This window comes from Plecotus auritus, assembly GCF_963455305.1.
Source record: "Plecotus auritus genome assembly, chromosome: 3".
In the NCBI taxonomy this organism is placed as follows: Eukaryota; Metazoa; Chordata; class Mammalia; order Chiroptera; family Vespertilionidae; genus Plecotus; species Plecotus auritus.
In genome coordinates, this window is record NC_137772.1 from 157498638 (window position 1) to 157514747 (window position 16110).

The window sequence follows — 16110 nt, forward strand, 5'->3', positions numbered from 1 at the left end:
GAAAAATCTATTTCTTTATGCTCTTCCTCTCTTCCCCGCCCCTCCTCAAAGAGATGTTGGCTGGGTGTAAACCTACGTGAACGCTGAAAAATCTACCTATGCACAAGCATGCACAGCCTTACCATAAATGGAAAATGTGTTGAAGTCCTAATGTAATATGTCTCGTAATTAGAATGTAAGTCCTCTCCCTTATGTTACAGCCATGGTCGAGAAAGGCCCTCTGCCCAACTGAGCATCCGCCGGGATCGGCCATTGTCTGTCCACTTGAACCTGGGCCAGAAAGGGTGAGCACCACATCTTCCTTCACACCGTTTACTGAAAGCTGAGTTGATTGTATTGCGTGAGTTTTACTAATGGGGTCTTTCTTCTCTTGGCTTCCTTTCACAGTAACCGGAAAACTTCTTGGTAAGAGAGAAAACTCATTAATTACTATCATATCTGCGTTTGAAATAGAGCTCTAACTGGTTATGGCATGTTTCCTTCAGTAATTTTCCTTCTGTCATATTTTTATCCTAGCCCAATAAAAGTAAATCAGTTTGAAGGGCACTTCATGAAGCTGCAGGCTGACTCCAACTACCTTCTATCCAAGGAGTATGAGGTACAACTCAGATGCGATTATGCTTTGGCACCCTAGTCCTCGGCAGAAGTTTCCTCCCGAGCTTTCCTGTGGAATCACAGGCTGATTGGGCTCAGGAGTTAGGATGACACGTAGGATCTCACCTGAGTGCTCTTTTATGCCAGAACCTTTTCCCCACACAACATACCACCTAATCTCACAGGCCATTTCATCTCCAGATTTGCTCAGCAAAGTGCTACCCGAATCCGATGGTAAGAAAGAATGAATAAATTGCGAATGCAAACCTAAGGCTCTCAGATACTTACCCTGGCCATTTGCTTGACTGGGAAATAATGGGCTTTGGTGAAAAGTGCCCAGACTTTGGATTCTGTTCCCAGCTTTGCCACCTATGTGACCTGGGGCAAGTTAGTTATCCTGTCTGAATCTTCTCTGTAAAGTGGAGATGAGAATACCTCCTGTGGGATTGCTGTGGGGACCAGAGCTAATGCTACAGAATAGTAGGCATTCCATGAACAGTAGCTAGTGTATGTATTCTCATATTGTAATCCACCTCAAAGATTGTATGATTTGTCTTCTTCTATTTCATATTCTCTACTTGCAAATTTATTTTTGACCTAATAGGACTTAAAAGACGTGGGTCGAAATCAACCATGTGATATTGCACTCTTGCCGGAGAACAGAGGGAAAAATCGATACAACAATATATTGCCCTGTGAGTTTTGTGTTGAAGGTTGTAATACTGTCTTCCTCTAGCCATGCCTCCTCTTTTCCAGGAATAAAATGGGCTAAAGAAATATGGTATGGGTGGATTTGGGAGATCTGAGGCTCTGAATGCCTTTAAAAAGGGATGGCGTGGGTGTTATTGCCCCTCCCTCCACATGGGTAACAACAAGCTTCAATTCTGGTTCTGAGAGGCCTCTTCTGCTGTTGACATTTTATCATGTGGTCCTACTGTTCCTCCTTGGAGGCCTCTGGGCAATAATAGGGACAACAGCAAAGGCCAACCTAAGTTTATCTAACAAAGTTTCCAGTTAGCAACTGTTATTAAATAATTATTACATATTTTAATTATCCTCATCCTATTAGCTGAAGCAACAGAAGGTAGTTTTCCTGGATTGTATTCATTCCAGCAGTGAGAGGGAGCTGGCCACTCCTTGGGAAAAAGTCATAGTGTCACAAGTAGTGTTACAAAGGAAAGCGCAGAGGGGACTGGTTGTTTGTGTGTTTATGAACCACCTATGCAACCTGGGGCAAGTTATCCTGCCTGAGCCTCATCTGCAAAGTGAAGATGAGGATTCTTCCTTGTGGGGATCAGCATTCCATAAACCGTAGAAAAACCACACCAAGACTCAGTGGCAAATCTGTCTCAATAACCTTCCTTCCAGATGATGCCTCTCGAGTGAAGCTGTCCAATGTGGATGACGACCCGTGCTCCGACTACATCAATGCCAGCTACATCCCTGTGAGTGTACCACTAGGCTGCCGTGCCCAGTGAAGCTTTGAAGGGTGACCACACTGGAGATTCCTCTCCTCCTACATGCTATTACTGCTCTCAGGTTTTAGAAGGCAAGACTGTGTCTGATTGCCATAAAACACAGGGTGTCCATTTAATCACTGCTAAGGCCCATTTTTCACAATGGCTATAGTCTCAAGAGATTTTAATGAATCCAGGATGCATTCTCATAGGTCATTTTCTCGCTAGAGCCCCTGGCCAAGACTGGAGCTCCCTAAAGGCGTTGGATCTCCCCTGCCAAGGCTGCCTAAGTAGGGAAGCTGATTCAAAGTTACTTGGGTTGTTGAAAACCACAGACATGGCTCCAAGGTTATGTCAAACCCTTGGGCTCAGATTCTGGCTGTCAACTTGCTAACTTCTTTTTTTTTTTTTTTTAATGTTTTCTTTTCTCTTTTTTTTTTTTTACATTTTTTATTGATATTTTACAGAGAGGAAGGGAGAGGGATAGAGAGCTAGAAACATCGATGAGAGAGAAACATCGATCAGCTGCCTCCTGCACACCTCCCACTGGGGATGTGCCCGCAACCAAGGTACATGCCCTTGACCGGAATCGAACCCGGGACCTTTCAGTCCGCAGGCCGACGCTCTATCCACTGAGCCAAACCGGTTTCGGCTAACTTGCTAACTTCTATAGCACCCTACAGTGGAAGAAGCTTTGAGATCAAACAGATCCAGGTTTCAGTCCCATCTCTGCTCTTTACTGGACTCTGTAACCTTGGACAAGTTATGTCACTTCAATTTTCTTTTCTAAACAATGAGGATAAGTAATACGGATCTCAAATAATTATTCTTTCACTCAATGAGTACTACTTGTTAAGTGCTTGCTATAAGTCAAATACTGAGCTATGCACAGGAATCAGGTAAGATAGAATCTGACCCTCAAAGAACTCTCAGGAGCTTTGGGGCATCAGGACATGACCAGGCCATGCCCTGAGAAACACACCTCCACATCATTGTTAAAATGCAGATTCTGATCCAACAGGGTAGGGGCGGGACCTGGGATTCTGCATTTCTCACAGGCTGTTACGTGAGCCCATGATGCTGGTCTAAGGATCACTGTCTGAGTAGCAAGAGGTTCAAGGTTGTCACAGCAGGAGAACATCACTCAGCAGACAGGAAGATAAATGAAAGCTCAGCAGAGCAGGCAACACGCTGAGACTTGGAGGATAAATAAGGAATAGCCAGATGAGAGGCAGTGTCTGGGTGGGCGAGGCGTGGGAGTGGCAGAGGTGACAGAATGTAGAGGCCCTGAGGAGAGGGAAGGAGAGAAAGAGCTTCCACGAGGTTCTGCCAGGAATTCTGTATTGCTGGGGTACAGAATGAGTGGGTGAAATATCCTAACTATAGAGTTGTGATTAAGATTAAATAAGATCTAGGAAAGTACTGGCCCACAGCATGTTACCAGGTAGGTGCTCAATAGACAGTGATTTATATTTCCTTAAGTTTCCCTTGCATGACCTCTCTTACCAACATTCCAGTGTCAGTTATCTAAAAGGACTACAAGCTTCTCCATTAAATAGGGAAAGAGCCTGATTAAAATCTATCCCTCAGACACACCTATACATGCGCATGCGCACACACACACACACACACACACACACACACACAATTGTGGATTAAGTGTTTTCTAGATTATCACCTGAGTCCTCCCTCCATTGCCTTTTAGAATAGACCCAGCCTAATAAAAAAGAATTTTGCTCTTAACAATAGTTCAACATTCCAGCCTTTGTCCTTCCTGTTCCAAGCCTTGACACTTGTGTTAGTATCTTTTTCTCGTCAGGGGCCTGGCCAAGACCTACACACGATCGCATCGGCAGCTAACTCTTTGTTTATGGTTCTGAAGAGGCCTATTGTTTCTGACTGTCCATATTGTAAATTCATCGCAGGGCAACAACTTCAGAAGAGAATACATCGCTACTCAGGGACCTCTTCCTGGCACTAAGGACGACTTCTGGAAAATGGCGTGGGAACAGAATGTTCACAACATTGTCATGGTGACCCAGTGTGTGGAGAAGGGCCGAGTGAGTAAACACTCTTCCTGACTTCCAGCTTTGCTTTCCGCCATCTGGAGGGAGCTCTTCCCCACCATCAAAAGTTAACTCCTGCAAAGCTAAGTAAGGGTCGTATGAGAGAGAACGCTGTTAGTGAATCACACTACACAGTTCAACAAAGCTCTGGGAGGTGAGGTCCGATTTGGATCCTGGGTCTGAAGTTTCAGTCCAAGGTGTCTTCATTTGAGGTCTGGGAACACCAGAAGTGCCCTGACACAGAAAGATTAACTGACCAGCCGACGCTCCATCCTCCAGTGTTTGGTGAGAGGAGACGCCTTGTCAGGGTCATTGGCTCTGCCCCTAAAGGAAAGAAGGAGACATGAACTTTAGGCTATGTCTGCAGAAACAACGGAAAATAGTTAACTGGACAAATTAAGCAAACCTCTTGTAACTCACTTATACTCCTCTACTTTATATGGTTACTTGGAGGATTGAAAGAGAGATTACCTGTAAAGTGCCCAGTGCCTGTGTTCAATAATATATGTTCCTAATCCTCTTTCTCCTGTCTTTCTCCATGTAATTTTGAGCTTAGATGAATGTTCAGACTTTTCAAAGATCATTTGGCACATGGCACTGGGCCCAGGTTAGGACAGTGATATCAAATTATAAACAAAACAGGGCCTGGAAGACAGAGCCTCCCTTTGCCCAGCTAGATCTTTCTTCAAAAGGAACGTTGTGAGATGTTCCTATCTGCTAGTGGAACTGAAATGCTAAGGAAGTTAAAGAGAAACCTCAACCATGACCCACTGTGCCTGAAAGGTAAATGAGTCAGAGGTTGGGGTTCGCTCCTCACGCCGCGAGTGTCTCCCCTTCACTGGCAGCAGCAGCTGGGCTTCAGCGCTGGCCATGAGCAGGTTAATGCAGAGCAGATGCCAAATGGCTTTAGCAGCTGATCCTGGATTCCCACTCAGGAAGACCTTTCCAGGAGGGAAAGTTCAGGTTCACGGAGGAGTCACGTTTCCGGACTCACTTTTTTTCTGTCTGTTTTCCTCTAGGTGAAGTGTGACCATTACTGGCCAGCGGACCAGGACTCGCTCTACTACGGGGACCTCATCCTGCAGATGCTCTCAGAGTCGGTGCTGCCCGAGTGGACCATCCGGGAGTTTAGGATATGCAGTGTGCGTTGGTTTGTCTGATTTCAGTTAATGACCCAGCTTGGAAAGATGAAGGTCACCTGGGAATCGCATATTTGCTGGTTCCTCTCCTGTTGTTGCAGCCCATAGGTGTTCCTGGTTGGGCACAGCTGTCAAACTGGAAGCTTTGCCTTATTATCCTTATCATTCTTCTTCTTTTCCTCTCTGCTCTTACAGGAGGAACAGCTCGACGCACACAGGCTCATCCGCCACTTCCACTATACAGTGTGGCCGGACCACGGAGTCCCAGAGACCACCCAGTCCCTGATCCAGTTTGTGAGGACTGTCAGGGACTACATCAACAGGACGCCCGGGGCCGGGCCCACTGTGGTGCACTGCAGGTACTCAGCCACGCGGAGCCAATGAAATGACACCAGGAAGGCTGGAAAAGGCAGAAGTGTGGGGATCTGGTGGGAGGAGGATGAGAGGCTCAGATGTTGCTAGCTCACTTGTCCTTCTCTCCAGCGTCATTCCTTTTCACCGACTTCTCTCTCCTTTCCTGCTTTCTTCACATACCTCCTCTCTCTCACCCTCCTCTCTCTCACCCTCACTCCTCATCCTTCTCTCTCCCTCAAATCAAAGATCATTTGGCACATGGCACTGGGCCCAGTGATATCAAACTATAAATAAAACAGAGCCTGGAAGACTGCCTCCCTCTGCCCAGCTAGATCTTCCTTCACAAACAACTATTGTTCTCTTGCTCTTTTTCCTTCTGTACAAAATGCTGAGTCTTCATGCGACTTCCAGGCTCTCCATCCCCCATCCAAGTTCCCAGAACCCCCTCCCACTCTAGCCAGAATGGAGACGGCATATGCTTACTCTTGCTTCTCACTCCTTGCAATGGCCTTCTCCCTCTCCTCCATCTATAATAACCCCAACTGTCCTTTCAGACCCTGCTCTAGCCCTCCCTCCCAGCTGAGTAGCACCTGCTATCTGTAGCACCCAATTTTGCTCCTAAATTTATGTTCCCTCTTGAATTCTCTTGGCTTCAGACTACTGTGTGCCCATAAATCAACCTAGCAATCCACTTTCTCTCTCTCTCTCTCTCTCTCTCTCTCTCTCTCTCTCTCTCTCTCTCTTGCCTAGTGTTTACATAATTAATGTTTGCAGCAACTCTTTGATAGTCCTAACTGAATGGCACTAATAAATACAGAGCAGGGAATTGCTACAGTGAGAAATGTCAAAGGCACTCACTTTCTCCCAATCAGCCCAGCACCCTAGAGCCCTGCTTCTATATGTCATTGGAACCCTGATGCTTTTAATAGGAATGTGAGGTCCTCATGAGCTTCCTGCCTTCTGAGGAATGGCAGGCATGCTTACCCAGGACCACTGGAGAACTGTTCTTCTTTTTCTTAGAAATACTTACAGCAAAAATCCCCAGATTAGGCAATCACTTTGGGGAGCAATTGTCAATCTCTAATGAAGTTGGAGGGGTTCACACCCTATGATATGCAGTTCTACCTCTACATATCAGCCCTAGCAAATGCCCACATGTATGCCAATGGTGTTCACGGCGATGTGGTCTTTAACAGAGAATGTGAGTGCCTTTAACAGTAGGGAATGGACTAGCAGTGGATGGATTAGCAGTGGTTTGTGTACTCTGTAGAGTTGTTAAAAGAAAGTGTATATATGTGGGTAATGGCATGGATAAGTCTCAAAACACCATACTGAGTGGAAAAGTTGGCAGAAGACTACATGAAACATGTTATCATCTTAGTAAATTTTTGAAACACATAAAATGATGATATTGTTCATGGATGCAGGAGAAGTATAAAAACATGGCTGGAAATGATACACACCAAGTGCAGAGCAGTACCTACCCCTGGGGGGTCGGGGAGGTGAGGGAAAGAGGCAGAGGCTGGGGCTCTAGGTTGCATTTCTTTGAGAGAGCATGTGGAGAGAAAGAAGTGTTCCTATAGCCTCCCCTAACCTGGAAGGGAAAAGGAAGATTTGCTAGTCTCTGGATGCCCTCTTGAAAGGCCAGTGTAATAAAAAGGCTCAGCCTTCCTTCCACGTCTCTTCCAGTGCCGGTGTGGGTAGGACTGGAACCTTCATCGCGTTGGACCGAATCCTCCAGCAGGTAGACTCCAAAGACTCTGTGGACATCTATGGAGCAGTGCATGACCTAAGGCTTCACAGGGTTCACATGGTGCAGACGGAGGTAAGAGTCACAGGTGGAAGGACACAGACCGCTCTCCATGCCTCCCTCCCAAACCCCCCAAATGCCCGAGGCTCTAATCTGAGAAGGGGAAATAACCGTGATTCATTGGGAAAAGAAAGAGCACTGAGTACACAATTTGTCTAGGACTTGTCATTTTAAAACAAATCTCAGGGACCTTTCAGGATGGTGTGTACCCTTATCTTCATTGAGCTGGTTGCCCATCTTCTGCAGGTTGGTGTGTAGGAAGACAGATTATTGTGATGAATGCATTATACCTGGGAGAAAGCCAGGCCATCTTGAAGATCATTTTCAGATAGGCTGGTGGGTGAGCACAAGAACTTCAGTTAGTAAAGAGGAAACAGATTCTAATCTCTTCTCTCCTCCAGCCCCCCATCCCAGCTGCATCCCCCAACTCTGGAAACACCAAAGGAGTGTACATTGATTGGGAAGGACAAGTGCATCCATTTGTGGTCCTTTGGCATTTGCAGGGCATTTTTGAACATGTTAGCTCATTAGATTTTCACCATAACCTGATAAGAGAGCTATTATTTTCTATTTCCAGGCTAGAAAACAGGTTCAGAGGCTACAGGCTTTAAATAGCTGTGAAATGGCCCGACAGGCACTTGAACCTGCTCTAGAGAATCCCGGGCCCTAAGCAGCAAGTCCACTGCCCACAACCTCTGGGCCAGGCCATCTCCCCACACAGACCACGCATGTCATTTCCCAGTTAATTGCCTTCCAAGGCCCAAGTTCTCTTACCCTTCTGTTTCCTAGGTAACTCTGCAAAATCCTTTATTTAACTTTTTTTGAAAACTCCTTTATTTTTCAATTACATTCCATATTATATAAGTTTCAATTGTATAGCAGAGTGGTTAGACATTTATGTAACTTATAACGTGACCTCCCTGTAAGTCTAATACCCATCTAACACCACACATAGTTATTACTAACTAGAGGCCTGGTACACGAAATTTGTGCACAGAGGGGGTTGTCCCTCAGCCCATCCTGCACCCTCTCCAATCTGGGACCCCTCGGAGGATGTCCAACTTCCAGTTTAGGCCCGATCCCCCAGCAGTTGGACATCCCTCTCACAATCCAAGACCACTGGCTCCTAACCACTCACCTGCCTGCCTGCCTGATTGCCCCTAACCACTTCTGCCTGCCAGCCTGATCACCCCCTAACCGCTCCCCTGCTGGCCTGATTGACACCTAACTGCTCCCTTGCTGGCCCGATCACCCACAACTGCCCTCCCCTGTCAGCCTGATCACCCCCAAAACTGCCCTCCCCTGCCAGCCCAATCGCCCACAATTGCCCTCACCTGCTGGCCCAATTGCCCACAACTGCCTTCCCCTACTGTGACCCGCCTCCTCAGCGTGAGGCGGCAGAGACGCCGGGACCGGCCTCCTCCGCGCCGCGTGGAGCTGCAGGACCCCCAGGCTTCACCTCGAGGAGCGGCCGCTGGGCCCCGCCTCCACTGTGCACATGGCCATCTTGTGGTGGCCATCTTCTGGTGGCCATTTTGTGGTGGCCATCTTGTGATGACATCATGCACGAGGACCACCTAGGCTTTTATTAGTATAGATGTTATTGGCTCTATCCCCTGTGCTGTAATTTATACATCCCCATGACTATTTGTAACTACCATTTTGTACTTTTTAATCCCTTCATCTTTTCCACCCAACCCCACTCCCCTCTGGCAACCATCAGCCCAGCACCCTAGTTCTCTGTATCTATGAGTCTGTTTCTGTTTTGTTTTTTCACTTACTTTGTTCTTTATTTCACATATAAGTGAAATCATATGGTATTTGTCTTTCTCTATCTGACTTTTTTCACTTAGCACAGTACTCTCCAGGTCAATCCGTGTTGTTGCAAATGGTAAGGTTTCATTCTTTTTTATGGCCAAGCATTGTATATATGTACCACATCTTCTTTCTTCAACCATCTATCAGTAGACACTTAGGCTGCTTCCATATCTTGACTATTGCAAATAATGCTGCAGTGAACATAGTGATGCATCAAAATCCTCTATTTAAAAAATAATTCCTGTCCACCAGTGTTGCTCAGTGGTTGACCATTGACCCATGAACCAGGAGGTCACATTCGATTCCCAGTCAGGGCACATGGTTGTGGGCTCAATCCCCAGTAGAGACATGCAGGAGGAAGCCGATCAATGATTCTCTCTCATCATTGATGTTTCTATCTCTCTCTCCCTCTCCTTTCCTCTCTCTGAAATCAGTTTTTTAAAAAGTAATTTAAAAAATAATTCCCAGGGTTAAAAAAGTAGAACATTTTACATGCTCCTATCTCATACTCTGTGACACATTTGGGAAAACACTGGTGTCATCGCCTCCTGCAGGCAGTGCCCACACCAGGGATCCTCTCCCACCACCACTGCCCTGGCCCAGGAGTGCTTTCATTAGAGCAATTATTTTATTCTGGAATTTTTTTTAAATACATAAAACTAGGAAAGATGATATTATGAAATTCCATCTACCCAAACTCAAGCTTCTGCAATTATCAGTATTCTGTGTTCTTTTCTCATCTACATCCCACATATCTGGTTCCCATGCCCTCATTGGACTATTTTAAAAAAAAATTCTGCTTATCACATCATTTCATCTTTAAATACTGTGTGTGTGTGTGTGTGTGTGTGTGTGTGTGTGTGAATGTGCAAATTAAAAATATGGACTCCTTTAAAAATTATAATCCCAGTATAATCAGATTTAACAAATCTAATCAAAATTCCTTAATATCATATAATATTCAGTCAGTGTTTAAATATCTCTAATTATGTCAAAAATGACTTTTCATACCTGATTTGCATTAGAATACAATGTCCACACATTGCATTTGGTTGAGGTCTCTTTTAAATCTCTTTTAATCTATAATGATCTTCCCTCTAATTTGTTTTCCTTGCCATATATTTGGTAAAGAGACCAGTTTATTTGTTCTGTAGATTTCCCACATTCTGGATGTGGCTGACTGTGTTTTCCTGGTGATAATGTGTCATCTGTTCCCCATAGTTTTTGTCTGCCAGTGTGAGGCTCCCCTAAATTCAGGTCCCTTTTTACCACCACAGCGTTTCATGGACTGTGCTGAGTACTTCCTGTTGTATCAGGTCAGGAGGGACTTCCTGTCTGTGTGAGTCTCTGTCAGTGCTGATGGAATTGACAGTGACATCCGCTCTCACGCTCCTCATCAGCTTTTCACTTAAGGTTGGGGCAGCCATTGAGGACCACTGTCTAGCTCTGTTATTTCATGAAGGGTGGCAGAATTATGTCACACCGTTTCATACCAGATAGCCTTCCGCTTTCTCCCAAGACTGCGAGTTCCTAGAGGACAGGAACGTGTTTTCCTTCTCTCTAGCCTCAATATTTTTTTTTGTCTATTAAATGAATGAACAAATATTTCACAATTACATTGCTAAAACGTCAGTGCCAATGATTCATTATTAGTTTGTCACTTCCGCAAACTCAAACCGATACTTAATTTGTAATCTTAATAAAAGGAGATTATCACCTTTGAAGTAGTCTCAAGGGTGTGTGTGTGTGTGTGTGTGTGTGTGTGTGTGTGTGTGTGTTCCGACTCCCTGGTTATTGTTAGAGGCTTTTGGGGTCATGTGTCCCTTCCACACACCTGCCCAGCGCTCTGAGCACTCCCTACGGTAAATATCACTGGGTGACTTCCCGGGCAGGGGTACCATGATGTGCAAAGCTCCCCCTCCTTCTCTTGGCCATAACTCCTTTCCCCAGTTCTGTTCTCCTGACTCTGAGGATTTTGTGGCTCTGGTTCCTCAGGGCGCCTCTTCACAGCTTGATTTCCCTGAGGTTCTGTCCTCAAGGCACTGCTCTTCTGCCGCTACCTTTATTCTTTGCAATGGCCCCCACTCCCACACACACCCATGTTTCCCAAATCTCATTCTCCTTTCCCAGCATTCCCCTAAGCACCTGGCTGCCAGACAGTTCCTCCTGGAAGCCTTATAGTCATCTAGACTCAACTCCTCACCTGCCTTTCAAAACACAAACCGCAGTGATAGCCACAAAAGCACTGCGGCTCTCGCTCCTTTCGGTTTCAGGTAACAGTGTTTCCGTCCGCCTTGCCCTCCATCTGACCTCTGACCGCCTAAGCACGGGGTCTGACTGCTTTTCCTACAGTTCTCGCATCCAGGCAGCCACCGAGGCCTGTCAGTTCCGCCAGCACCTTTCTCCCTGTCCTAGCCTCTCACCCACTGCCCTGCCCTTGCCCAGCCTTTCCCAACCCTCACTGGGTGTTATTGCAGTGGCTTCCCAGTGAGTCTGCTGTCTCCAGCGTCTGTCCGGACAACTCCTCACCACCACTGCCACCAGCCAAGTTCTCTAACTAACTCACTCTTGTAACTCCTGGCACAGCAATCTTAGAAAGCTCTCCATTGCTTGTAAAATGACGTTCAAACTCTCACCCTTGTGGCCAAGCCTCTTTGTAACATGGCCCCAGCTTCCTTCTTTCCTTCTCCATGTTCCTGTCATAACGCACCCACCCCCATGGTTTTAGGGTTGTTCCCCTCCCTGGGCCAGGATGAACTTTGATTCCTCTGTTCATGATGAAATAAGCATTGTAGGAAGTGGGAATTTTCTCTCTCCCTTTTTCCCCCATAGCAAATGAAATCCCAAACAAATCCAGGTGTTATCTGCCTGGCTTTAGGACTCTGCTGAGGGTGGGCTGCTCCTACAGCCTCAGAGCCCTGGCCCAGCCCGGCAGGCTCACTTGGTGCTAGCAGTGAGTGCAGAGGGGTGTGGCTGAGCCCTGGGGGGTGGGAGGTTGTGGGGGCGGGGTGGCGTTGACTGTTCCAGCAAAGGAGGAAGGATATTCTGACCCTTTTCTGGGTCCATGGGGATAGTCAGTCTCAACTTAATTCTACCTTATTTAGGTCACAAAGGGATGCAGGTCTTTTTAGACCAGAGATTTGCAAGGGTGTCCCTCCTTCTCGTAGCCTGTCTCGGGGCAAGCTGACTCTGGAGAGACGCTCAGATGGAGCTATAACTTGTTAAAGAGCAATAGGTGATTGTCACTCTCAGCTGCTTCCCATGGGAAGGAAACAGTGGGATATTGTAGGACTGAGGATCTCAGTGCCAATGTGGAATATTGTCCTGGGGGTTTCCCATGACCCAGGAACCTGACATTTTGGCTACACTAGACTGCTCATAGCTTCCAGAATGTATGTGCACCTTCATGCTGTTTACATCATTTGGAATGTCCTAGTTCTTTGCTCAAAATCTTAACAAATGTCACCTTTTCTCTCTAGCTTGATACTTGCCATCCCCCAGAAGTGAATCTGATCACTTCCTCTTATATATGAGGCTTTACACACAATTCTGCCTTACGTTTATCACCTTATAGGTATTTGTTCATGGATCTGCCCCTCTGCTCAACTCTGCACTAATGGACCATGAAGAGGCCTATGTATAATTGTATAAAAATTCCTAATATTACAACTTTTGGCAAAATTGAGTGGATCTGAGGCTTCACCAGTTAGCTAAACAGAGCCAAAAATGATCTTTTGATTGAGATTCATATATTAGACTTTGTCTACTTTTTGTGAATGAAGCACATTAACAACCTGAAGGTTTGTTGTAATCATTTTTCAAGGACATTCTATTGGGAAAAGAATTTATATTTAAGATAAGGCAAATTAATGAATATTAACTGGTTTCAAAGCCCATGGTGGATCATTGTTGAAGAATTTATTAATAAGGCATCACATAGAGGTTTTAGAGCTCATTCACCACTGAATGCTCAGATCCCAAAGTAATTTAATATCTGAGGAGAATTGAAATGTGAATCATGCTCTGGATGGGAGGAAGCAGACAGGTGTCTGTCATAATTTGGTAGGTTGTTATCAAAATGGCAAGAAAAGAGACTGCCTATGCTAGCAACTGTTTTCAGGGTAGTGCCCTCCTGGAATTTTCAAGATCAAGGTGTTATAAAACCCTCATGACAAGTGAGTAAGGTTTGTGAGCAGAAAGGCAGAGAACAGTTAATATTAATGCAGGCCTCATTTATGGTTGTTTTGTGTCTTTGAATTGTCCTAATGATTATACCAGACCTACATTAGGAAGTCCCATGAGTAGCTGAACAAACTAACTTCCAATCAGGAGAGGTGCCTAGTGCCAACCCATAAAAATAAATACTTGTTCACTTTTAAAGATAGTTGGTGAGGGAGGATCTTATAGTATCACTTGGTGTCTCAACCTATGAAATACTCTAAGGCTGACCACTTTGATCCTGGAGTCCATCTAGTTGACAGCAACACAAAGTCGTGTCCCCTGAAGTGGTATAACCATTTGCACGCCGTAAGCGTCTATCGTGGCGTGTGGAGATGGTTTCCGTTTTGGATGCGTGGCAGTTAACTGGATAATGGTAGAGGACATTTGCTGTGGAGGAGACCTTTGCCTCCTTGTTTGACAGATGGAGAAACTGAGATCCTGAGAAGCCTCACGATTTAGCCTAGGCCAGCTGCATGCAGACTAGGAGCCCAGCATCACTGATGTGGTGGTGTGCTCTCTTCCTGACCTCTTGTTTCCCTGGAGCAGTTGCTATATCATTAAGGGAGACCAAGGCCAAGTATGAAGTTTACATGGACATACCTTCCCTTACTAGAGAGCTCAGTTGGTGGTGAGGAATGGGGCCCACTGCGCAAGTTTAGCTGCCTGTGACATCTCCTATGAGGTCTTCATGGTGTCTTTATAGTCACCAAACACTGACTCATCTGTATTTGTTTCTGTTTTCAAAGTAGTTAGCTCTCAGATAGTTGACAGGTGTGTAACCCTTTGTAGTTCTCTGCCATCAGCCAGTGTCTTTGAGATTCTTCCATGAGCCAGACTCAAATGCTGAGAGAATCAAGGCAGATAAGACACTGAACTTGCCCTCAAAGAACTGATAGTCCCACTGGTGTCTATTGTATACATTTCCTTTTTCTCACTATACACCCAAAAGAAAGGAAATAAAACAGCAGAATACACAGTGACATGATTTTGTCATTCAATAATACAATGAAACTAGGATTCATCTAAGAAAACTGGTATAGTGAGAAGAACATGAAGTTTGAGGACAATTCAGGATCAAATCCTAGGGTTCCATTTCTTAGCTTTGTGACCTTGGAGAAGTTACTTAACTTCTCTGAGTCTTCATTCATATGGATGGTTATATCTACTTCACAAGGTCATCAAAATATGAAATAATGTATGTAAAATGTATAGCACTGTGTTTGGCATTGATTCATCTATTTAATAAATACTTGTGGAGAATATACCATGTGCCAGAGATAGTAGTTGGCCTCCATAGAACATACTCTATAAATATGTATTGTATGCATGTAAGAAAGGAGGGATAAACACCACCCCTCTGCCCATTATCATCATTCTCTTCCTAGTGGTAATAGAATGCTGTCACTCTTCTATGTAGTAGAGACCATTAGTGAAGTGATGATCAAGAAATTTGCTAATCTTATAGGATCTCATTACTGTTCTTGTTTTGTGATAATCTCTCATCTTTTTTGTACTGAGGACTTGCCTTTCTCTGATGTGTTTTTTGCTTTTTCACAGTGTCAGTATGTCTACCTTCATCAGTGTATAAGAGATGTCCTCAGAGCAAGGAAGCTACGGAGCGAACAGGAAAATCCCTTGTTTCCAATCTACGAAAATGTGAATCCAGAGTATCACAGAGGTAGAATCTTCACTAATTTACAGGTTCATTTATCAAGATATAATTGACCCAGAAACCATTCAAGACTTAAAGCTCTTCCAACATGCACCATCTATTTCTTCTTCTACCCAAAGGCTGGAGGGAAGGCCCTCCCAGAGGGCAGCAGGGGAGAGAGGTGGAGTGGGGAGGGGACTCCCACAGGTAACACTGATTCCACTGCTCTCTTCCTACCTGGCCTGGGGTGCCCTCTAGTAAAGACTCTACTTAATATTTCTAAGAGCTAGGGATCACTGCTGGGGAGGATGCTTTGAAATCACAACTGAGAGTTCAAATTATAAAATCCCTTTGGAGAAAAACTTGCCCATATGTATCAAAGTTCTTAATATGTTCTTATCTTATCAGCTGGTATCTCTACTTCCATCCTAAGCACTGACAAATTTTATGCATGAAGCTTTTCATAGTTAAAAGTTTGAGTGAAAAAAACTAAATGTTTAACAATGGAGGACTAAGTATATCATGGTACATTCCCTGAACAGAATACAATTCAGTCTTAAAAAACTATATTTTTGAAGATATAATAACATGGATATTTTTATAAATAAGAAAAGCAGAATTTAAAACAAATGTAAACAATACATAGTGGTGGGGAGGGGAGACTGGAAAGAAATATACCACGATAATAAAACAGATTTCTCTGAACAATAAAATAATATATGGTTTTCTTTCACTTTATGGGTTTTTTAAATTTTCTAGAACAAGCATGTAACATTTTTTTCAATAAAAAATTCAATAGGAAAAATATATAAGTAAACTTTATAAGGCACTGCTTTGATCAGACAATACTTACTTGTCAAATGAAGGATCTGCATGACTCTTCCCACTCTAGACCATCATTAAAGCTTCATTCGGCACACTGAATCATTGCATTAGTGATTTGTTGCCACCTAACAAATTAGCCCAAACATTTATTATTTCACAGTTTCTGTAGATCAGG

General features: G+C 44.6%; 1 protein-coding gene across 2 annotated transcripts in view; it reads left to right on the forward strand.

The window, feature by feature from the left end:
- PTPRB (protein tyrosine phosphatase receptor type B) overlaps positions 1-16110 on the forward strand; it is a 119131-nt gene that overhangs the window by 92045 nt on the left and 10976 nt on the right. For both annotated transcript variants that reach the window (XM_080660472.1, XM_080660471.1), the window contains 10 exons: positions 201-284; positions 388-405; positions 517-598; positions 1199-1289; positions 1963-2039; positions 3977-4111; positions 5137-5259; positions 5452-5615; positions 7300-7435; positions 15017-15137. In XM_080660472.1, the coding sequence (XP_080516598.1) occupies positions 201-284; positions 388-405; positions 517-598; positions 1199-1289; positions 1963-2039; positions 3977-4111; positions 5137-5259; positions 5452-5615; positions 7300-7435; positions 15017-15137 (1031 nt within the window). The remainder of the gene's footprint in view (positions 1-200; positions 285-387; positions 406-516; positions 599-1198; positions 1290-1962; positions 2040-3976; positions 4112-5136; positions 5260-5451; positions 5616-7299; positions 7436-15016; positions 15138-16110) is intronic.